Source organism: Lichenostomus cassidix, unplaced genomic scaffold (assembly GCF_008360975.1).
Source record: "Lichenostomus cassidix isolate B80296 unplaced genomic scaffold, HeHo_3.0 HiC_scaffold_40, whole genome shotgun sequence".
In the NCBI taxonomy this organism is placed as follows: Eukaryota; Metazoa; Chordata; class Aves; order Passeriformes; family Meliphagidae; genus Lichenostomus; species Lichenostomus cassidix.
In genome coordinates, this window is record NW_028147459.1 from 1,256,813 (window position 1) to 1,279,800 (window position 22,988).

At 53.4% G+C, this 22,988-nt stretch overlaps 3 protein-coding genes across 12 annotated transcripts in view; 2 read left to right on the plus strand and 1 right to left on the minus strand.

Annotated features, from left to right (window-relative positions):
- SART1 (spliceosome associated factor 1, recruiter of U4/U6.U5 tri-snRNP) overlaps positions 1–10,743 on the plus strand; it is a 40,086-nt gene extending 29,343 nt beyond the window's left edge. The window contains exons 15-20 of one of the 6 annotated variants that reach the window (XM_085046368.1): positions 797–884; positions 2,917–3,007; positions 5,756–5,891; positions 7,137–7,226; positions 9,405–9,526; positions 10,449–10,743. In XM_085046368.1, coding sequence (XP_084902494.1) covers positions 797–884; positions 2,917–3,007; positions 5,756–5,891; positions 7,137–7,226; positions 9,405–9,526; positions 10,449–10,467 — 546 coding nt within the window. In that variant the 3' untranslated portion in view covers positions 10,468–10,743. The other 5 variants (XM_085046367.1, XM_085046366.1, XM_085046365.1 and 2 more) reach the window with 5 other exon arrangements.
- Positions 10,744–11,367: 624 nt separating this feature from the next.
- Positions 11,368–19,191, minus strand: EIF1AD (eukaryotic translation initiation factor 1A domain containing). Its single transcript, XM_085046603.1, has 6 exons — positions 19,146–19,191; positions 18,913–19,005; positions 17,638–17,746; positions 15,142–15,250; positions 13,631–13,675; positions 11,368–11,689 (listed from the first exon to the last, which is right to left on the minus strand). Exons 2-6 carry the CDS (start codon positions 18,997–18,999, stop codon positions 11,389–11,391), a joined length of 651 nt encoding a protein of 216 aa, XP_084902729.1. The 5' UTR covers positions 19,000–19,005; positions 19,146–19,191; the 3' UTR covers positions 11,368–11,388.
- Positions 19,192–19,766: 575 nt separating this feature from the next.
- SF3B2 (splicing factor 3b subunit 2) overlaps positions 19,767–22,988 on the plus strand; it is a 32,895-nt gene continuing 29,673 nt past the window's right edge. For 3 of the 5 annotated variants that reach the window (XR_014848118.1, XM_085046329.1, XM_085046330.1), the window contains exons 1-3: positions 19,768–19,952; positions 21,041–21,087; positions 21,667–21,732. Coding sequence is in view for 4 of the 5 variants with exons in the window: in XM_085046329.1 (XP_084902455.1) it covers positions 19,796–19,952; positions 21,041–21,087; positions 21,667–21,732 (270 nt within the window). In the remaining variant the exon portion in view is untranslated. Of the gene's footprint in view, positions 19,953–21,040; positions 21,088–21,666; positions 21,733–22,988 lie in introns of all 5 variants that reach the window. The other 2 variants (XM_085046331.1, XM_085046332.1) reach the window with 1 other exon arrangement.

Genomic DNA, 22,988 nt, shown 5'->3' on the forward strand with positions numbered 1-22,988 from the left:
TCCCCATTTCTCCCCCATTTCCCCATTTTCCCCAATTTTCCCATTTTCCCATTTCCCCCCAATTTTCCCATTTTCCCCCATTTTCCCTCATTTTCCCCATTTTTCTTCATTTTTTCCCCATTTTTCTTCATTTTTTCTTAATTTTTTGTTCATTTTTTCCCCATTTCTCCCCCAATTTTCCCATTTTCCCCCATTTTCTCCATTTTCCCCCATTTTCCCCCATTTTTCTCCCCATTTTATCCATTTTTCCCCATTTCTTCCTCATTTTTTCCCCATTTTTCTTCATTTTTCCCCATTTTTCTTCATATTTTCTTCATTTTTTCTTCATTTTTTCTTCATTTTTCTTCATTTTTTCCCCATTTTATCCCCATTTATTCTTCATTTTTTCTTTATTTTTTCTTCATTTTTTCTTCATTTTTTCTTTAATTTTTCTTCATTTTTTCCCCATTTTTTCCCCATTTTTTCTTCATTTTTTCTTCATTTTTTCCCCATTTTTTCTTCATTTTTTCTTCATTTTTTCTTCATTTTTTCTTCATTTTTTCTTCATTTTTCTCCCATTTTTTCCCCATTTATTCTTCATTTTTTCTTTTTTTTTTCTTCATTTTTTTCCCCATTTTTCCCCATTTTTTCTTCATTTTTCCCCATTTTTTCCCCAACTTTTCCCCATTTTTCTCCATTTTTTCTCCATTTTTTCCCCATTTTTTCTCCATTTTTTTCTCCATTTTTTCTCCATTTTTTTCTCCATTTTTTTCTCCATTTTTTCCCAATTTTTCCCAAATTTTCCCATTTTTCCCAGTTCTCAGCCTCCTCCACCACCATCCTGGACGAGGAGCCGATCGTCAACCGCGGCCTGGCGGCGGCGCTGCTGCTCTGCCAGAACAAGGGTGCGTGTTTTTGGGGTTTTTGTAGGGGAAATTTGGGATTTTTGGGGATTTATAGGGGAATTTGGGGTTTGGGGGATTTATAGGGGTGGGGTTTGTAGGGAAATTTGGGGTTTTGGGGTTTTTGTAGGGAAATTTGGGGTTTTTATAGGAAATTTGAGTGGGGGATTTATAGGGAAATTAGGGGTTGAGGGGATTTGTGGGGAAATTTGGGGTTTGGGGTTTATAGAGGAAATTTGGGGTTTTGTAGGGAAATTTGGGGTTTTGGGGGATTTGTAGGGGAAATTTGGGGGCTTTATGGGGCAGTTTGAGGTCTGATTGAGAGGATTTTTGGGGTTTTTGTAGGGGAAATTTGGGGTTTGGGGTTTGTAGGGAAATTTGGGGTTTTGGGGTTTTATAGGGAAATTTGGGGTCTGATTGGGGCTTTATGGGGGAAATTTGGGTCTGTTTGGGGTTTGGGGGATTTGTAGGGGAAATTTGGGGTTTTTGTAGGGGAAATTTGGGTTTAGGGGATTTGTAGGGGAAATTTGGGGCTTTATAGGAAATTTGGGGTTTATAGGGGAAATTTGGGGTCTGATTGGGGTTTGGGGTATTTATAGGGGAAATTTGGGTCTGGGGGATTTGGGGGATTTGTAGGGAAATTTGGGGTTTGTAGGGGAAATTTGGGGTTTTGGGGCTTTATGAAATTTGGGGATTTGGGGGATTTGTAGGGGAAATTTGGGGTCTATTTGGGGGGATTTTTGGGGTTTTTGTAGGGGAAATTTGGGGATTTATAGGGGAAATTTGGGGTCTGGGGTGTCTGTGGGGAAGCTATAAGGGGATTTGGGGTCTTTGTAGGGGAAATTTGGGATTCTTTTCCTGGGGTTTGGGGTCTTTGTAGGGGAAATTGGGGTTTGGGGGTTTGTAGGGGAAATTTGGGGCTTTATGGGGCAGTTTGAGGTCTGGTTGAGAGGATTTTGGGGTTTGTAGAGGGGTTTGGGGATTTGTAGGGAAATTTGGGGTTTATAGGAAATTTGGGGTTTGGGGATTTATAGGGAAAATTTGGGGTTTGGGGTTTATAGAAATTTGGGGTCTGTTGGGGGATTTGGGGGATTTGTGGGAAATTTGGGGTTTGGGGTCTTTATGGGGGAAATTTGGGGTCTGTTTGGGGGCTTCATGGTGGAATTTGGGGTGTGTTTGGGGGATTTGGGGCCTTTGTGGAAATTTGGGGTCTGCTTGGGGGGTTTGGGGGTATTTGTAGGAAAAATTGGGTTCTTTTCCTGGGGTTTTGGGGTTTTGTAGGGAAATTTGGGGTTTGGGGGTTTGTAGGGAAATTTGGGGTTTGGGGGCTTTATGGGGGAATTTGGGGTTGGTTTGGGATCTGTTTGGGGGGATTTTTGGGGTCTTCGTAGGGGAAATTTGGGGTTCTTTTGCTGGGGTTTAGGGGGTTTGGGGTCCGTTTGGGAGGAGCTATGGGGTCTTTGTAGGGGAAATTTGGGGTTTAGGAGCCTCATGGGGCAGTTCGGGGAGCTTTAGGGGAACTCTGAGAGGGTTTTGGGGTCCTTCTAGGGGTTTTTGGGGTCCTTTTGTGGGGTCTGGGGGGATTAAGAGACCCCACGGGGGATTTTGGTGAAGTTATGGGGTATTTTGGGGTCTGTGAGGGATTTGGGGTTTTATCAATGGGGTTGGGGGGTTTGGGGTCCTCGTGGGGGGTTTGGGGTCTTTCTAGGGGATTTGGGGTCCCTTAGAGGGATCCAGGGGGTCTGTGGGGTCCCTGTGGCGCTTTGGGGGTCTCTGTGGGGTCCTTGTGGGGTCTGATGTCCCTGGTGTCCCCTCAATGTCCCCTGATGTCCCCTCAATGTCCCCTGATGATGTCCCCTGGTGTCCCCGATGTCCCCTGGTGTCCCCAATGTCCCCTCAATGTCCCCTGATGATGTCCCCCAATGTCCCCTGGTGTCCCCAATGTCCCCTGATGTCCTCTCAATGTCCCCTGATGATGTCCCCTGATGTCCCCAATGTCCCCTGCTGTCCCCTCAATGTCCCCTGCTGTCCCCAGGGCTGCTGGAGACGACAGTACAGAAGGTTGCTCGAGTGAAAGCGCCGAACAAGTCACTGCCCTCGGCTGTGTACTGCATCGAGGACAAGATGTGAGTGTCACCTGTGTCACCTGGGTGTCCCCAATGTCACCTGGGTCACCTCCTGTGTCATCTGTGCCACCTGTGTCAGCTGAGTGTCCCCAGTGTTACCTGTGTCACCTCTCTGTGTCACCCCTGTCACTGCCCTCGGCTGTGTACTGCATCGAGGACAAGATGTGAGTGTCACCTGTGTCCCCAAGGTCACCTGGGTGTCACCTGTGTGTCACCTGTGTCCCCAATGTCACCTGTGTCACCCCCCTGTGTCACCCCCATCCCTGCCCTCGGCTGTGTACTGCATCGAGGACAAGATGTGAGTGTCACCTGGGTCACCTGGGTGTCACCTGTGTCCCCAAGGTCACCTGGGTGTCACCTGTGTCACCCCCCTGTGTCACCCCCCATCCCTGCCCTCGGCTGTGTACTGCATCGAGGACAAGATGTGAGTGTCCCCAGTGTCCCCAAGGTCACCCCTGTCACCTCCCTGTGTCAGCTGAGTGTCCCCAGTGTTACCTGTGTCACCCCTGTCACTGCCCTTGGCTGTGTACTGCATCGAGGACAAGATGTGAGTGTCACCTGTGTCACCAGTGTCACCTGGGTCACCTGTGTCACCTCCCCATCCCTGCCCTCGGCTGTGTACTGCATGGAGGACAAGATGTGAGTGTCACCTGTGTCCCCAAGGTCACCTGGGTGTCACCTGGGTCACCTCCTGAGTCCCCAAGGTCACCTCCCTGTGTCACCTGAGTGTCCCCAATGTCACCTGTGTCACCCCTGTCACCTCCCTGTGTCACCCCCTATTGCTGCCCTCGGCTGTGTACTGCATTGAGGACAAGATGTGAGTGTCCCCAAGGTCACCTGGGTGTCACCTGGGTCACCTCCTGTGTCACTTGTGTCCCTCCGTCACCTCCCTGTGTCACCTGAGTGTCCCCAGTGTTACCTGTGTCACCCCTGTCACTGCCCTCGGCCGTGTACTGCATCGAGGACAAGATGTGAGTGTCACCTGGGTCACCAGTGTCACCTGTGTCCGCAATGTCACCTGGGTGTCACCTGTGTGTCACCTGAGTGTCACCAATGTCACCTGAGTGTCCCCAGTGTCACCTCCCTGTGTCACCTGAGTGTCCCCAGTGTTACCTGTGTCACCCCTGTCACACCCCTCAGCCATGTACTGCATCGAGGACAAGATGTGAGTGTCACCTCTGTCCCCAAGGTCACCTGGGTGTCACCTGTGTGTCACCTGTGTCCCCAATGTCACCTGGGTGTCCCCAATGTCACCTGTGTCACCCCCATCCCTGCCCTCGGCTGTGTACTGCATCGAGGACAAGATGTGAGTGTCCCCAAGGTCACCTGGGTGTCACCTGGGTCACCTGCTGAGTCCCCAATGTCACCTGAGTGTCACCTGGGTGTCCCCAGTGTCACCTCCCTGTGTCACCCCATCACCTCCCATTGCTGCCCTTGGCCGTGTGCTGCATCGAGGACAAGATGTGAGTGTCCCCAGTGTCACCTGGGTGTCCCCGATGTCACCTGTGTGTCCCCAGGGCCATCGATGACAAGTACAGGTACAGGGAGGAGTGTCCCAATGTCCTCAGTAGTGTCCCCATGGTGTCCCCAGGGCGATCGATGACAAGTACAGCCGGCGCGAGGAGTACCTCAATAGTGTCCCCAATGTCCCTAACAATGTCCCCAATGTCCCCATGTCCCCAGGGCCATTGATGACAAGTACAGCCGGCGCGAGGAGTACCCCAATGTCCCCTGCAGTGTCCCAATAGTGTCCCAATGTCCCCTGCAGTGTCCCCAATAATGTCCCCAATGTCCCCAGGGTGATTGATGACAAGTACAGCCGGCGCGAGGAGTACCGCGGTTTCACAATGTCCCTAACAATGTCCCTAACAATGTCCCCATGTCCCCAGGGCGATCGATGACAAGTACAGCCGGCGGGAGGAGTACCTGAGTGTTGTCCCTATGGTGTCCCCATGTCCCCAATAGTGTCCCCATGGTGTCCCCAGGGCGATCGATGACAAGTACAGCCGGCGCGAGGAGTACCCTAATGTCCCTAACAATGTCCCCAATGTCCCCAGGGCGATCGATGACAAGTACAGCCGCCGTGAGGAGTACCTGAGTGCTGTCCCCAATGTCCCTAACAATGTCCCCAATGTCCCCAGGGCGATCGATGACAAGTACAGCCGCCGTGAGGAGTACCTGAGTGCTGTCCCCAATGTCCCTAACAATGTCCCCAATGTCCCCAGGGCGATCGATGACAAGTACAGCCGCCGTGAGGAGTACCTGAGTGCTGTCCCCAATGTCCCTAACAATGTCCCCAATGTCCCCAGGGCGATCGATGACAAGTACAGCCGCCGTGAGGAGTACCTGAGTGCTGTCCCCAATGTCCCTAACAATGTCCCCAATGTCCCCAGGGCGATCGATGACAAGTACAGCCGGCGGGAGGAGTACCTGAGTGCTGTCCCCAATGTCCCTAACAATGTCCCCAATGTCACCTGTGTGTCCCCATGGTGTCCCCAGGGCGATCGATGACAAGTACAGCCGGCGGGAGGAGTACCCCAATAGTGTCCCCAATGTCACCTGTGTGTCCCCATGTCCCCAGGGCGATCGATGACAAGTACAGTCGCCGTGAGGAGTACCGCGGTTTCACAATGTCCCTAACAATGTCCCCATGGTGTCCCCAGGGCGATTGATGACAAGTACAGCCGGTGGGAGGAGTACCCCAATGTCCCTAACAATGTCCCCATGCTGTCCCCATGGTGTCCCCAGGGCCATAGATGACAAGTACAGTCGCCGTGAGGAGTACCGCGGTTTCACGCAGGACTTCAAGGAGAAGGACGGCTATCGACCCGACGTCAAGATCGAGTACGTGGACGAGACCGGCCGCAAGCTCACCCCCAAGGAGGTGAGGTGATGTCCCCAAATTGTCACCTGATTGTCACCAAACTGTCACCTGTGTCACCTGTGTCATCTGGTTGTCACCTGTGTCACCTGGGTGTCACCAAACTGGCACCTGTGTCACCTGGGTCATCTGGTTGTCACCAAACTGTCACCTGGGTGTCACCAAACTGGCACCTGTGTCACCTTATTGTCACCTGCTGGCCCCAGTGTCACCTGATTGTCAACTGGTTGTCACCTGCTATCCCCAGTGTCACCTGGTGTCCCCAAATTGTCACCAACTGTCACCTGTGTCACCTGGTGGCCCCAAATTGTACCCAGTGTCACCTGATTGTCACCTGGTGTCACCTGGTTGTCATCTGCTAGCCCCAACTGTTATCTGCTGTCCCCAGACTGTCCCCAGTGTCACCTGATTGTCCCCTGGTGTCCCCAGACTGTCACCTGCTGTCACCTGATTGTCACCTGCTGGCCCCAACTGTCACCTGTGTCACCTGGTGTCCCCAAATTGTCCCTAGTGTCACCTCATTGTCACCTGCTGGCCCCAGTGTCACCTGATTGTCACCTGGTGTCCCCTCACTGTCCCCGATGTCCCCTCACTGTCCCCAGTGTCCCCAATGTCCCCAATATCCCCCCAGTGTCCCCTCAATGTCCCCAATGTCCCCCTAGTGTCCCCCAATGTCCCCTCAACATCCCCAATGCCCTCAATGCTCTCAATGTCCTCAATGTCCCCACTGTCCCCAATATCCCTCAATGTCCCCAATGTCCCCAGTGTCCCCACTGTCCCCAATGTCCCCAACGTCCCCAATATCCCCTCAACGTCCCCTCAATGTCCCCAACGTCCCCAATGTCCCCAACGTCCCCAATGTCCCCAACGTCCCCAATATCCCTCAATGTCCCCAACGTCCCCTCAACATCCCCAATGTCCCCAGAGTCCCCAGCATCCCCAATGTCCCCAATGCCCTCAATGTCCCCAATATCCCCTCAACGTCCCCAATGTCCCCACTGTCCTCAATGTCCCCAGAGTCCCCAATGTCCCCGATGTCCCTGATGTCCCCAATGTCCCCAACATCCCCAATGTCCCCAATATCCCTCAATGTCCCCAATGTCCCCAACGTCCCCAATGTCCTCAATGTCCCCACTGTCCCCAACATCCCCAATGTCCCCAACTTCCCCTCAACGTCCCCAACGTCCCCAATATCCCTCAATGTCCCCAATGTCCCCAATGTCCCCTCAATGTCCCCACTGTCCCCAGGCGTTCCGGCAGCTCTCGCATCGTTTCCACGGCAAAGGCTCAGGGAAGATGAAAACAGAGAGGAGGATGAAGAAGCTGGACGAGGAGGCGGTGAGGGTTTGGGGGAATTTTGGGGATTTTTGGGAATTTTGGGGGATTTTGGGGGATTTTGGGGGATTTTTGGGGGATTTTTGGGGATTTTTGGGGGATTTGGGTTTTTTTGGGATTCTTGGGGGATTTTTGGGGGATCTTTGAGGGATTTTTTGGGGATTTTTAGGGATATGAGATTTTGGGGAGTTTTGGGGATTTTGGCGGAATTTGGGGATTTTTGGGGATTTGGGGGAGATTTTGGGGATTTGGGAAATTTTGGGGAATTTTGGGGGGATTTGGGGAATTTTAAGGGATTTTGGGGTTTTTGGGGGGTTTTGGGGATTTGGGGATTTTTAGGGATTTGGGAGTTTTGGGGGATTTTGGGAGATATTTGGGGGATTTTGGGAGATTTTTGGGGGATTTTTTGGGGGATTTTTTGGGGGATTTTGGGGGGATTTGGGGGATTTTTTTGGGGGAGGTTTCTCCCAGATTTTGGGATCCCCTGATTTTGGGGTTTTTGGGGTTTTTTTGGGGCGCAGCTGCTGAAGAAGATGAGCTCCAGTGACACCCCTGGGAATGAGATTAATCCCAATTGGGGAATTCCTTTAGGATTTTTGGAATTTTTTTGGGTTTTTTTCTGGGTTTTTTTTCGGGGTGATTCCTGGGGTTTTTGGGATCCCTAATTTTGGGGTTTTTGGGGTTTTTTTGGGGTGCAGCTGCTGAAGAAGATGAGCTCCAGTGACACCCCTGGGATTGGGAATCCCAATTGGGGAATTCCTTTGGGATTTTGGGAATTTCATTAGGATTTTGGGAATTTCTTGGGGTTTTTTTCCAGGATTTTTTCGGGGTGATTCCTGGGGTTTTTGGGATCCCTGATTTTGGGGTTTTTGGGGTTTTTTTGGGGTGCAGCTGCTGAAGAAGGTGAGCTCCAGTGACACCCCTGGGATTGGGAATCCCAGTTGGGGAATTCCTTGGGATTTCAGGAATTTCTTGGGGTTTTTTTCCCAGTTTTTTTTCGGGGTGATTTTGGGGTTTTTGGGATCCCTAATTTTGGGGTTTTTGGGGTTTTTTTGGGGTGCAGCTGCTGAAGAAGATGAGCTCCAGTGACACCCCTGGGATTGGGAGGAATCCCAATTGGGGAATTTCCTTAGGATTTTGGGAATTCTTGGGATTTTTTTCCAGGTTTTTTTTGGGGTTATTTTGGGGTTTTTGGGATCCCTAATTTTGGGGTTTTTGGGGTTTTTTTGGGGCGCAGCTGCTGAAGATGAGCTCCAGTGACACCCTTGGGATTGGGAATCCCAATTGGGGAATTCCTTAGGATTTTGGGAATTTCTTGGCGTTTTTTTCCCAGTTTTTTTTCGGGGTGATTCCTGGAGTTTTTGGGGTGATTCTGGGGGTTTTTAGGATCCCTAATTTTGGGTTTTTTGGGGTTTTTTTGGGGCACAGCTGCTTAAGAAGATGAGCTCCAGTGACACCCCTGGGATGAGGAATTCCCTTGGGGTTTTGGGAATTTCCTTAGGATTTCGGGAATTTTTGGGGTTTTTTTCCGGGATTTTTTCGGGGTGATTCTGGGGGTTTTTGGGATCCCTAATTTTGGGGTTTTTGGGGTTTTTTTGGGGTGCAGCTGCTGAAGAAGATGAGCTCCAGTGACACCCCTGGGATTGAGATTAACCCCAATTAGGGAATTCCTTTAGGATTTTGGGAATTTCTTGGGGTTTTTTTCCGGGATTTTTTCAGGGTGATTCCTGGAGTTTTTGGGGTGATTCTGGGGGTTTTTGGGATCCCTAATTTTGGGGTTTTTGGGGTTTTTTTGGGGCGCAGCTGCTGAAGAAGATGAGCTCCAGTGACACCCCTGGGATGAGGAATTCCCTTGGGATTTTGGGAATTTCTTGGTGTTTTTTTCCCAGTTTTTTTTCAGGGTGATTCTGGGGTTTTTGGGGTGATTCTGGGGTTTTTGGGATCCCTGATTTTGGTTTTTTTGGGGTTTTTTTGGGGCGCAGCTGCTGAAGAAGATGAGCTCCAGTGACACCCCTGGGATGAGGAATTCCCTTAGGGTTTTGGGAATTTCATTAGGATTTCGGGAATTTCTTGGGGTTTTTTTCCCAGTTTTTTTCCGGGGTGATTCCCAGGATTTTGGGGTGATTTTGGGGTTTTTGGGATCCCTAATTTTGGTTTTTTTGGGGTTTTTTTGGGGCGCAGCTGCTGAAGAAGATGAGCTCCAGTGACACCCCGCTGGGCACAGTGGCTCTGCTGCAGGAGAAGCAAAGAGCTCAGAAAACTCCTTACATCGTGCTGAGCGGCAGCGGCAAGAGCATGAACGCGTGAGGGACTGGGAGGGACTGGGAGGGACTGGGAGGGACTGGGAGCACTGGGGGGAACTGGGAGGGGACTGGGAGCGACTGGGAGGGACTGGAAGGGACTGGGAGGGACTGGGAGGGGAGTGGGGAGCGACTGGGAGGGACTGGGATGGACTGGGAGCGGACTGGGAGCAACTGGGAGAGACTGGGAGGGGGTGGGGAGGAACTGGGGGGACTGGGGGGACTGGGAGGGACTGGGAGGGACTGGGGGGACTGGGGGGACTGGGAGGGGATTGGGAGGGAACTGGGAGGGACTGGGACGGACTGGGAGAGGAACTGGGAGGGACTGGGATGGAGTGGGATTGAACTGGGAGGGACTGGGAGGGACTGGGAGGGGAGTGGGAGGGGAGTGGGAGGGACTGGGAGGGAACTGGGAGGGACTGGGGAGGGAGTGGGAGGAACTGGGAGCGACTGGGATTGGACTGGGAGGGACTGGGTAGGGAGTGGGATGGACTGGGAAGGACTGGGAGGGAACTGGGCATGGACTGAGATTGAACTGGGAGAGACTGGGAGGGACTGGGGATAGACTGGGAGGTCACTGGGAGCGACTGGGATGGAGTGGGAGGGAGTGGGGATGCACTGGGATTGAACTGGGATGGACTGGGAGGGACTGGGGGGGATTGGGATTGAATTGGGAGGGACTGGGATGGACTGGGGAGGGAACTGGGAGGGAGTGGGAGGGACTGGGATGGACTGGGGTGGGAACTGGGAGCACTGGGATGGGAACTGGGATGGGAACTGGGATGGGAACTGGGATGAACTGGGATGGGAACTGGGATGGGAACTGGGATGAACTGGGATGGGAACTGGGATAAACTGGGAGCACTGGGATGGGAACTGGGATGAACTGGGAGCACTGGGACACTGATCCCCCTTCTCCCCCCAGGAACACCATCACCAAGTGAGGGACGTGGGGACATCCAGGGACACCTTGGGGACATCCAGGGACACCTTGGGGACATCTTGGGGACATCCTGGGACACCTGGGGACATCCTGGGGACATCCCGGGACACCCCTGGATCCTCTGGGACATCCCGGACCATCCTGGGGACATTCTTGGGACATCCCGGGGACATCCAGGGACACCTTGGGGACATCCTGGGGACATTTTTGGGACCCCCTGGGGCCACCCCTGCCCCCCCCCCCCGCGTTTGGGGACAATAAAAGCCTTTGGGACATCCTTTTGTGTCACCTGTGTCACTGCGGGACACAGAGCCACCTGTCCCCAGTGTCATTTATTGGGGACAATCCCTTTGTGTCACCTGTGTCACTGGGGGGACACAGAGCCACCTGTCCCCAGTGTCCCCAGTGCCATTTATTGGGGACAATGTCACTGAGGGGACACAGAGCCACCTCCTCCCAGTGCCACCAGTGTCCCCAGTGCCATTTATTGGGGACATTCCCTGTCCCGTGTCACATTGTCCCCACTGTCCCCAGTGCCACCTGTGCCACCAGTGTCCTTTATTGGGGACAATCCCTTTGTGTCACCTGTGTCACTGCGGGGACACAGAGCCACCTCCTCCCAGTGCCACCAGTGCCACTTACTGGGAACATTCCCTGTCCCGTGTCACATTGTCCCCATTGTCCCCACTGCCCTTTATTGGGGACAATCCCTGTCCTGTGTCACTCTGTCCCCAGTGCCACCAGTGACATTTATTGGGGACAATCCCTGTGTGTCACCTGTGTCACTGCGGGGACACAGAGCCACCTCCTCCCAGTGCCACCAGTGTCCCCAGTGCCATTTATTGGGGACATTCCCTGTCCCGTGTCACCTGTGTCACTGTGGGGACACAGAGCCACCTCCTCCCAGTGCCACCAGTGCCATTTATTGGGGACATTCCCTGTCCCGTGTCACATTGTCCCCACTGTCCCCACTGTCCCCATTGTCCTTCGGCCGCGGGGCTTCGTCCCCAATGTCCCCAATGTCCTTTGTGTCCCCCGCGGTGTCCTTGGCGGTGTCCCCAGTGTCCTCCTCGCTGTCCTGCTCGGTGTCACCGCTGTCCCCTTCGCTGTCCCCTTCGCTGTCCTCCTCGCTGTCCCCTTCAGTGTCCTCCTCGCTGTCCCCCTCGGTGTCCCCAGCTGTCACCCCCCGGTTGGTGTTGACAAAGAGCTCCTCGGGGTCAGCGCTGCCTCGGGGACATCGGGAGGTCACAGTGTCACCAAGTGTCCCCTTTAACCCCTTCCATTCCGTTCCAACCTCGCCACCCCCAGTGTCATCCCTGCCTTGGGGACATCGGGAGGTCACAGTGTCACCAATTGTCCCCAAGTGTCCCCAAGTGTCCCTTTAACCCCTTCCATTCCAACCCCCCAGTCCCCAGTTGTCCCCAGTTGTCCCCAGCTGTCCCCAAGTGTCCCTTTAACCCTTTCCATTCCAACCCCCCGCTCCCAGTGTCATCCCAGCCTTGGGGACATCAGGAGGTCACAGTGTCCCCAAGGTGGCACCGTGTCCCCAAGTGTCCCCAAGTGTCCCCAACTGTCCCTTTAACCCTTTCCATTCCAACCCCCTGCTCCCAGTGTCATCCCTGCCTTGGGGACATCAGGAGGTCAAGTTTTTTTTCCCCAAATTTTTTTCTCCCCCCAATTTTCCCCTCCCAAAATTTTTCTCTCCCTCCCAAACCTCCCCCTCCCCAAAATTTCCCCCCCTAAATCTCCCCCTCCCCAAATTTTTCCCAATTTTCCCCCTCCCAAAATTTTTTCTCCCCCAAATCTCCCCCTCCCCAAATTTTTGTCCCCCAAATTTTCCCCTCCCCCCACTTCCCCCTCCCCAAATTTCTGATCCCAAATTTTTTCCCCCAAATCTCCCCCTCCCCCAATTTCCCCCAAATTTTTTCTACCCCAATTCCACCTCCCAAATTTCCCCTCCCAAATCTCCCCTCCCCAAATTTTTGATCCCAAATTTTTCCGCATTTTCCCTCTCCCCAATTTTCCCCCAATTTCTTCCCCCAAATTTTCTCTCCCCAAATCCCCCTCCCCAATTTTGTCCCCCAAATTCCTCCCCAAATTTTGATCCCAAATTTTCCCCTCCCAAATTTTTTCTCCCCCAATTTTCCCCCTCCCAAAATTTTCTCTCCACCCAAATTCCACCTCCCCAACATTTTATCCCCCAAATTTTCCCCTGCCCCTCAATCTCCCCCTCCCCAAATTTTTGATCCCCAAATCTCCCCCTCCCAAACATTTCCCCCAAATTCCACCTCCCAAAATTTTTATCGCCCAAATTTTCCCCACCCCAAATTCCCCTCTCCCCCTCCCCAAAATTTTTCCCCCTCCCCAATTTTTCCCCCAAATCTTCCCTCCCACATTTTTGACCCCAAATTTTCCCTCCCCAAATTTTTCTCCCCCAAATTCCATCTCCCCAAATTTTGATCCCAAATTTTCCCCCAAAGTTTCCTCCCCCAAATCTCCCCCAAATTTTCAAAATTTTTCTCTCCCCCAAATTCCCCCAAATTTTTGTCCCCCAATTCCACCCAAATTTTTCCCCTTTCCCCCAAATTTTCCCCCAATTTTCCCCCTTCCAAAATTTTCTCTCCCTCCAATTCCACCTCCCCACCCCCCTCCCCACCAAATCTCCCCCTCCCCAAATTTTGATCCCCAAATCTCCCCTCCCCAATTTTTCCCCCCAAATTCCACCTCCCAAAAATTTTCCCTCCCCAAATTTTTCTCCCCAAATTCCCTCCCCTCCCCAAATTTTTTCCCCCTCCCCAATTTTTCCCCAAATCTTCCCCTCCCCCAAATTTTCCCCTCCCCAAATTTTTCTCCCCAAATTCCATCTCCCCAAATTTTTGATCCCAAATTTTTTCCCCCAAATCTCCCCCTCCCAAATCCCAAATTTTTTCCCTCCCAAATTTTTCTCTCCCCCAAATCTCCCCCCAAAATTTTTATCCCTCCAAATTCTGCCCTCCCCAAAATTTTTCCTCCCAATTTTCCCCCTCCCCAAATTTTTCCCTCCTCCCAAATTTTCCCTCTCCCCAAAATTTTTTCCCCCTCCCAAAATTTTTTCCCCCAAATCTCCACCTCCCCAAATTCCCATCCCAAATTTTTTCCCCCCAAATTTCCCCTCCCCCACTCACCTCTCCCGCGGGTTTTTCCTCTCCAAGGTCGCGAAAGCCTCGGGCCTGGGGGGGGCAGGGAGCTTACTGGGAGCACTGGGAGCTTACTGGGAGCTCACTGGGAGCACTGGGAGCTTACTGGGAGCTTACTGGGAGCACTGGGAGAGGTTACTGGGAGCTTACTGGGAGCTTACTGGGAGCACTGGGAGCTTACTGGGAGCTTACTGGGAGCTTACTGGGAGCTTACTGGGAGCTTACTGGGAGCACTGGGAGCTCACTGGGAGCTTACTGGGAGCTTACTGGGAGCTTACTGGGAGCACTGGGAGGTTACTGGGAGCTCACTGGGAGCACCGGGAGCTCACCGGGAGGTTACTGGGAGCACTGGGAGCTCACTGGGAGGTTACTGGGAGCACTGGGAGCTTACTGGGAGCGCACTGGGAGCGCACTGGGAGCTTACTGGGAGCACTGGGAGGTTACTGGGAGGTTACTGGGAGCTTACTGGGAGCTTACTGGGAGCACTGGGAGCACTGGGAGCTTACTGGGAGCTTACTGGGAGCACTGGGAGCTTACTGGGAGCTCACTGGGAGCTTACTGGGAGCTTACTGGGAGTACTGGGAGCTCACTGGGAGCTCACTGGGAGCTTACTGGGAGCTCACTGGGAGCTCACTGGGAACTTACTGGGAGCTTACTGGGAGTACTGGGAGCTCACTGGGAGCTCACTGGGAGCTTACTGGGAGCACTGGGAGCACTGGGAGCTTACTGGGAGCACTGGGAGCACTGGGAGCTCACTGGGAGCTTACTGGGAGCACTGGGAGCTTACTGGGAGGTTACTGGGAGCTTACTGGGAGCTTACTGGGAGCACTGGGAGCATTGGGAGCTTACTGGGAGCACTGGGAGCTTACTGGGAGCTTACTGGGAGCACTGGGAGCTTACTGGGAGCACTGGGAGGTTACTGGGAGGGGTTTGGGGAGGGGGGGATGATCTTTTGGGGTTATTTTGGGGGATTTTTTCGGTGTTTTTGGGGTATTTTTGTAGTATTTCAGGTCCTACCAGAGCCCCTGGGGTACATTAGGTTATTTTGGGGTGTTTTTGGGGTGTTTTTGGGGTATTTTTAGGCTATTTTGTGGTTATTTTGGGGTAATTTTGGGGTAATTTTGGGATATTTTGGGGTAATTTTGGGATATTTTGGGGTGATTTTGGGTTATTTTGGGGTAATTTTGGGATATTTTGGGGTGATTTTGGGTTATTTTGGGGTGTTTTTGGGATATTTTGGGGTTATTTTGGGGTAATTTTGGGGTACTTTTGGGCTATTTTGGGGTTATTTTGGGGTATTTTTGGGCTATTTTGGGGTAATTTTGGGATATTTTGGGATATTTTGGGGTGATTTTGGGTTATTTTGGGGTGTTTCTGGGGTAATTTTGGAATATTTTGGGATATTTTGGGGTTATTTTGGGGTAATTTTGGGATATTTTGGGGTTATTTAGGATAATTTTGGGATATTTTGGGGTAATTTTGGGATATTTCAGTCCTACCAGAGCCCCTGGCGCTGCAGGGAGCGCACGTGGGGGGGCAGCAGCACCAGGGAGATTTCGGCTTTGACCTTTGACCCCTCCTCGATCGGGTCCACCAGCAGGAAGTCACCTGGGGAGGGGACAGGAGGGGACAGGAGGGGACAGAGGTCACCCAGAGGTCACCCAGAGGTCACCCAGAGGTCACCGGGGGGACAGGGACACGGGGATGGGGTTGGGGACAATGTGGGGACAGACGGGGTGGCAGGGATGAGGTGACAATGTGACAATGATGGGGACAGGGCGACAATGGCAGGGTGACAACAGCAGGGTGACAGAGACAGGGCTGACAATGACAGTGTGATAGGGATGGGGTGGCAGTAACAGGGTGACAGAAACAGGGTGACAATGGCAGCGTGACAATGGCAGGGTGACAGGGATGGGGAGCAGTGTCAAGGTGACAGAGTGGCACTGTCAAGGTGACAATGACAGGGTGGCAATGTCACCTTTCTTGATCCAGATGTGTTGCCGGAAGCGCGGTGGCAGTGACAGGGTGACAATAGCAGGGTGACAGGGATGGGGAGCAGTGTCAGGGTGACGGAGACAGGGTGAAAATGTGACAATGACAAGGTGACAATGGCAGTGTGACAGGGATGGAGAGCAATGTCAGGGTGACAGAGTGGCACTGTCAGGGTGACAAAGACAGGGTGACAATGACAATGACAGGGTGGCAGTGTCACCTCTCTTGATCCAGACGTGCCGCCGGAAGCGCGGTGGCAGTGACAGGGTGACAATGACAGGGTGACAATGGCAGGGTGACAGGGATGGGGAGTAGCGTCAGGGTGACAGAGACAGGGTCACAATGTGACAATGACAAGGTGGCAGCATCAGGGTGACAGTGACAGTGTGACAGGGATAGGGTGGCAGCGACAGGTTGACAGAGACAGGGTGACAATGTGACAATGCCAGGGTGACGGGGTGACAATGGCAGTGTGACAGGGATGGGGGGCAGTGTCAGGGTGACAGAGACAGGGTGACAAGGTGACAATGACAAGGTGGCAGTGTCACCTCTCTTGGTCCAGATGTGCCACCAGGCAGTGGCAGTGACAGGGTGACAATGGCAGGGTGACAGGGTGACAATGACAGGGTGACAATGGCAGTGTGACAATGACAAGGTGACAGGGATGGGGGACAGTTTCAGGGTGACAGAGTGGCAGTGTCAGGGTGACAATGGCATGGTGGCAGGGATGAGGTGACAACGTGACAATGACGGGGACAGGGTGGCAGTGTCACCTCTCTTGATCCAGATGTGCCACCAGAGGCACGGTGGCATGACAGGGTGACAATGGCAGGGTGACAGACACAGGGTGACAAAGAGATAATGACAGGGTGACAATGTGACAATGTGACAATGACAGGGTGACAATGTGACAATGACAGGGTGACAATGGCAGGGTGACAATGGCAGCGTGGCAGGAATGGGGAGCAGTGTCAGGGTGACAGAGTGGCAGTGTCAGAGTGACAGAGACAGGGTGACAGTGACAGGGACAGACAGGGTGGCAGTGTCACCTCTCTTGATCTAGATGTGCCGCCAGAAGCGCGGTGGCAATGGCAGGGTGACAGAGTGACAATGGCAGGGTGACAGAGACAGGGTGACAATGACAAGGTGACAATGGTAGGGTGACAGGGATGGGGAGCAGTGTCAGGGTGACAGAGTGGCAGTGTCAGGGTGACAAAGACAGGGTGACAGTGACAATGACAGAGTGGCAGTGTCACTTCTCTTGATCCAGATGTGCTGCCAGAAGCACGGTGACAGTGACAGGGTGACAATGACAATTACAAGATGGCAGGGGCAGTGTCACGGTGACAATGTGACAATGACAGGGTGGCAATGTCAGGGTGACAATGACAGGGACAGAGTGGCAGTGTCACCTCTCTTGATCCAGACGTGCCGTCAGAAGCGTGGTGGCAGTGACACGGTGACAGGGTGACAATGGCAGTGTGACAATGGCTGTGTGACAGGGATAGGGTGGTAGTATCAGGGTGACAGAGACAGGGTGACAATGTGACAATGACAGGGTGGCAGTAGCAGTATCAGGGTGACAAAGCGACAATGTGACAATGACAGGGTGGCAGTGTCACCTCTCTTGATCCAGATGTGGCGCCGGAAGCGTGGTGACAATGACAGGGTGACAATGGCAAGGTGACAATGATAAGATGACAAGGATGGGGTGGCACTGTCAGGGTGACAAAGACAGGGTGGCAATGACAATGACAGGGTGGCAGTGTCACCTCTCTTGATCCAGATGTGGCGCCGGAAGCGCGGTGACAATGGCAGTGTGACAATGACAAGGTGACAATGGTAGGGTGACAGGGATGGGATGGCAGTGACAGGGTGACAATGTGACAATGACAGGGTGGCAGTAGCAGTATCAGGGTGACAAAGTGACAATGTGACAATGACAAGGTGGCAGTGGCAGTGTCAGGGTGACAATGACAGGGACAGGGTGGCAGTGTCACCTCTCTTGATCCAGATGTGGCGCCGGAAGCGCGGTGGCATGCTGGCCAGGAACCGTGTCCCCTCCGCCGTCTCCACCTCGTGCAGGTTGTTCCCAGGTGTCCCCAACACCTGCGGGGACACCGCGGTGTCACAGTGCCACCCGCCCTGCCAGGTCCCCTCTGTCCCCCCCGGTGTCCCCCCCTTGTCCCCAGGGCCACCCCTTGTCCCCGTGTCTGGCTGTCCGTTCCCTGTCCCTCTGTTGTCCCCGCAGTGTCACCCCCGTGTCCCCCTCTGTGTCCCCCTTGCTGAGGACTCTGTCTCCGCTGTCACCTGGTCCCGGGCTTCTGTCCCCAATGTCCCCCTGGTGTCCCTAATGTCCCTGCAGTGTCCCTCCAGTTACTCCACGATGTCCCCAATGTCCCCCATGTCCCCCCAGTGTCCTCTTCTTGTCCCCAGTGTCCCTCCCCACTGTCCCCTCAGTGTCCCCAATGTCCCCCCAATGTCCCCAATGTCCCCCTCAATGTCTCACCCTGACCACGCTCTGTCCCGCCCCTTGTCCCTGCTGTCCCCACGATGTCCCCAATGTCCCCAGTGTCACCCCGTGTCACACCCTGACCACGCTCTGTCCCGCCCCGTGTCCCCGCTGTCCCCATGATGTCCCACAATGTCCCCAATGTCTCACCCTGACCACGCTCTGTCCCGCCCCGTGTCCCCACGATGTCCCCGCTGTCCCCTCAGTGTCCCCAATGTCCCCGATGTCCCCCCAATGTCGCACAATGCCCCCCCCAGTCTCACCCTGACCACGCTCTGTCCCGCCCCGTGTCCCTCATGTCCCCAATGTCCCCGCAGTGTCCCCAATGTCCCCACAATGTCCCCAGTGTCCCCAATCTCACCCTGACCACGCTCTGTCCCGCCCCGTGTCCCCAATGTCCCCACGATGTCCCCAATGTCCCCACAATGTCCCCACAATGTCCCCAATGTCCCCACAATGTCCCCACAATGTCCCCAATGTCTCACCCTGACCACGCTCTGTCCCGCCCCGTGTCTCCAGTGTCCCCAGTGTCCCCACGATGTCCCCAATGTCCCCACGATGTCCCCAATGTCCCCAATCTCACCCTGACCACGCTCTGTCCCGCCCCGTGTCCCCAATGTCCCCACGATGTCCCCAATGTCCCCTCAATGTCCCCAGTGTCCCCAGTCTCACCCTGACCACGCTCTGTCCCGCCCCGTGTCCCCGCAGTGTCCCCAGTGTCCCCACAATGTCCCCACGATGTCCCCAGTGTCCCCAGTCTCACCCTGACCACGCTCTGTCCCGCCCCGGGCTGCACTCTCTCCTCCAGCAGTTGCCGCACCACGTGCTTCCGCTTCGTGGCGCGCGACATGGCGGGCTGGGGGGACAGGGGGGTGACACGGGGGGGGAGGGGTGTCCCCGGGGGGTGTCCCCGGGGTGGGGGAGGGGCGGGAGGGGCTCAGGGACCCCCCGGGGACATCCCCAGCCCCTCCCCCACCGCGCGGCGCGCGCGCTCACCTGCGGCGGCACTTCCGGGTGCGAGGGGTGGTGTGACGTCAGTTCCGGGAAGGGGCGGGGTTCATATAAACCACGCCCACTAAAGAGGGAGTGGTTGTTGTGAAGACACGCCCACAAAAGGGGCGTGGTTTTGGCACGGAATGGGCGTGGCCTCCAAGAAGGACACGCCCATAATGGGGCGGCGCGCCCCGACCAATGAATGAGCCGCTTGGGGGCGTGGCCAGAGCAAGGGGCGTGGTTTCTCAGGGCGGCGTGATGGGCGTGGTTATGCAAATGAGTGGACTCGCTCGCTGTGCGCATGCAAATGAGTCGGTGTGTGTCGTGGTGGGCGGGGCTATGCAAATGAGCTCCGAGATCAGGTAGTGCCGTGCGAATACACTGCGGATAAGCAGTGGGCGGAGCTATGCAAATGAACACCCAGCGCGGAACCACGGCAGGCAGAGAGGATGGGCGGGGCCATGCTAATTAGGAGGGCGTGGCCTGGACCAGCGGGTTGGATGGGGAGGCGTGAATGCAATGACGTCACCGCCCCATGACGTCACCACCTCCCCTCTACCCCTGCGGGCTTCGCCCCGCCTCCTCCACCCCGTGACGTCACAACGCACGGCTCTCTGATTGGTCGCGGGGCGCGCGGTGGCGGCGGGGCCAAGATGGCGGCGGAGCGCGCTGAGGCGGCGGCGGGAGCGGCGGGCGCTGGGCCCGGGGAGCCCCTGAGGGACCCCAGAGCCGCCGAGAGATCGCCGTACGCCGGCTGGGCTCACCCCGAGCTGCAGGCAACGCTGGCCGGCATCGGAGCGCCGGCCCAGGGTGAGGGGAGCGAGGGGAAACGGGAGGGGAGAGAGGGGGATTAGTGAGGGAAACGTGAGGGAAACGTGAGGGGAGAGGGGGGAATTAGTGAGGGGAAAGGAGGGAATTCGTGAGGGGAAAGAGGGGGAATTAGTGAGGGAAACGTGAGGGGAGAGAGGGGGGACCGTGAGGGGAGCGAAGCGGGGAAACGTGAGGGGAGAGAGGGGGGACCGTGAGGGGAACGTGAGGGGAGAGAGGGAGGAATTTGTGAGGGGAAGAGGGGGGAACCGTGAGGGGAGAGGATGGAATTTGTGAGGGCAAAGGAGGGAATTTGTGAGGGGAATTCGTGAGGGGAGAGTGGAGTTTGTGAGGGGAAAGGAGGGAGTTTGTGAGGGGAGAGAGGGGGGAATTCGTGAGGGAAACGTGAGGGGAGAGAGGGGAATTCGTGAGGGGAAAGGAGGGAATTCGTGAGGGGAAGAGGGGGGGAACTGTGAGGGGAGAGGATGGAATTTGTAAGGGGAATTCGTGAGGGGAGAGTGGAGTTTGTGAGGGGAAAGGAGGGAATTTGTGAGGGGGGGGAGAGAGGGGCAGTTGTGAGGGGAAAAAGGGAATTTGTGAGGGGAATTCGTGAGGGGAAGAGGGGAATATTTGTGAGGGGAGAGTGGGAATTTGTGAGGGAAACGTGAGGGGAAGAGAGGGGAATTTTTGAGGGGAAGAAGGGAGAATTTGTGAGGGAAACGTGAGGGGAAGGGAGGGAATTTGTGAGAAGAGAGAGGGGGGAAATCGTGAGGGGAGAGAGGGGGAATTTGTGAGGGGAAAAAGGGAATTCGTTGAGGGGAGAGGGGGAATTTGTGAGGGAAATGTGAGGGGCGAGAGGGGAGCTTGTGAGGGGAGAGAGAGGAGAATTTGTGGGGTGAAAAAAGGGAATTCGTGAGGGGAGAGAAGGGAATATTTGTGAGGGGAGAGTGGGAATTCGTGAGGGGAAGAAGGGGGAATTTGTGAGTTGAGAGGATGGAATTTGTGAGGGGAAAGAGGGGCAATTCGTGAGGGAAAAAAGGGAATTCGTGGGGTAGAATTTGGGGTCTCTAATCCCCCCCTGTGCCCCCCAGGGACCCGTGAGGAGCTGGTGGAGAGACTCCAGGCTTACACCCTGCAGGTGAGACCCCCAAAAATGGGAGAGACCCCCAAAAAATGGGGGAGACCCTCCAAAAATGGGGGAGACCCCCCAAAAAATGGGGGAGACCCTCCAAATCCCTCCCAAATTTGAATTCTCTTACTGAAGAGAATCAATTTTGAGCGATTTAATGTTATTTTTGGGGTGATTTAAATGGGGGAGATCCTCCAAAAATGGGGGAGACCCCCCAAAAATGGGGGAGACTCTCCAAATCCCTCCCAAATTTGAATTCTCTTACTGAAGAGAGTCAATTTTGAGCGATTTAATGTAATTTTTGGGGTGATTTAAATGGGGGAGACCCCCAAAAATGGGGGAGACCCCCCCAAATCGCCCCCAAATTTGAATTCTCTTACAGAAGAGAGTCAATTTTAAGCGATTGAATGTAATTTTTGGGGTGATATCTTTGGTTTTTGGGGTGATTTCTGTAATTTTTGTGTGGATTTCTGTAATTTTTGGGGTTTCTGTGCAGTATTTTGGGGTGACCCCATCTGGGGAGGGTCCCCGTGTCCCCCCCGAGTTTGGGGGGCTCATCAGGACCCCCAAATTTTGTTTCCCCCCCAGACTGGCATCGTGCTGAGCCGCCCTGCCCTGCGCCCTGAGGAGGGGGACAAAGCCCCGCCCCCCCAGGTGGGATTTTGGGGAAATTTGGGGGAAATTTGGGGGTTTTGGGGTGCAGGACATCCTCAGGGATCCCAAATTTTGGGGTTGAGGGGCTCAGAGGGTATTTTTGGGGGGGTTAAGTCCACCCAGGGTTTCAAATTTGGGGTGTTACTTTGGGATATTTTGGGTTATTTTGAGATATTTTGGGATTTTTGGGGATATTTTGGTTCCAAATTTGGGATAAATTATTTTGGGATAAATCCTAAACTCACTCAATAAATAAATTCACTAAATCCTGTTGGGAAGTGAATTTAGGGAACCCAGTTTTGGATTTAAAGACTCAATTTTGGGGAGGAGGTGGCCAAGGGGTTTAGGAATCCTCTCAAAACCCTAATTTCAGGGCTGGTTTGGTTAAATTTTGGGGTGGTTTGGTTAAATTTTGTGGTGATTTGGTTAAATTTGGGATGGTTTGGTTAAATTTTGGGGTAGTTTGGTTAAATTTTGGGATGGTTTGGTTAAATTTGGGGTGGTTTGGTTAAGTTTGTGATGGTTTGGTTAAGTTTTGGAGTGATTTGGTTAAATTTTGGGGTGGTTTGGTTAAATTTTGGGGTGATTTGATTAAGTTTTGGGGTGATTTGATTAAATTTTTTGGTGGTTTGGTTAAGTTTTGGGGTGGTTTGGTTAAATTTCGGGGCAGTTTGCTTAAATTTTGGGGTGATTTGATTAAATTTTGGGGTGATTTGATTGAATTTTGTGGCGGTTTGGTTAAATTTTGTGGCTGTTTGGTTACATTTGGGGTTGTTTGGTTAAATTTGGGGTGGTTTGGTTACATTTTGGTTAAACCTTGAGGTGCTTTGGTTAAGTTTTGAGGTGATTTGATTAAATTTTGGGGCGGTTTGGTTAAATTTTGGGATGATTTGATTAAATTTTGTGGCGGTTTGGTTAAATTCAGCATGGTTTGGTTAAATTTTGAGGTGATTTGGTTAAATTCTAAAGGATTTTTTTTGTTAATTTTTAAATTTGGTTAAATTTTGAGGCGATTTCCTTAAATTCTAAATTATTTTTGTTGTTAATTTTTAAATTTGGTTAAATTTTGGGCTGGATTGATCAAATTTTGGGATATTTTGGTTACATTCTGGGCTGGTTTGATCAAATTTTGGGATATTTTGGTTACATTTTGGGCTGGTTTGATCAAATTTTGAGATATTTTGGTCACATTTTGGGCTGGTTTGGTCAAATCTTGAGATATTTTGGTTAAATTTCGGGATGGTTTGGTTAAATCT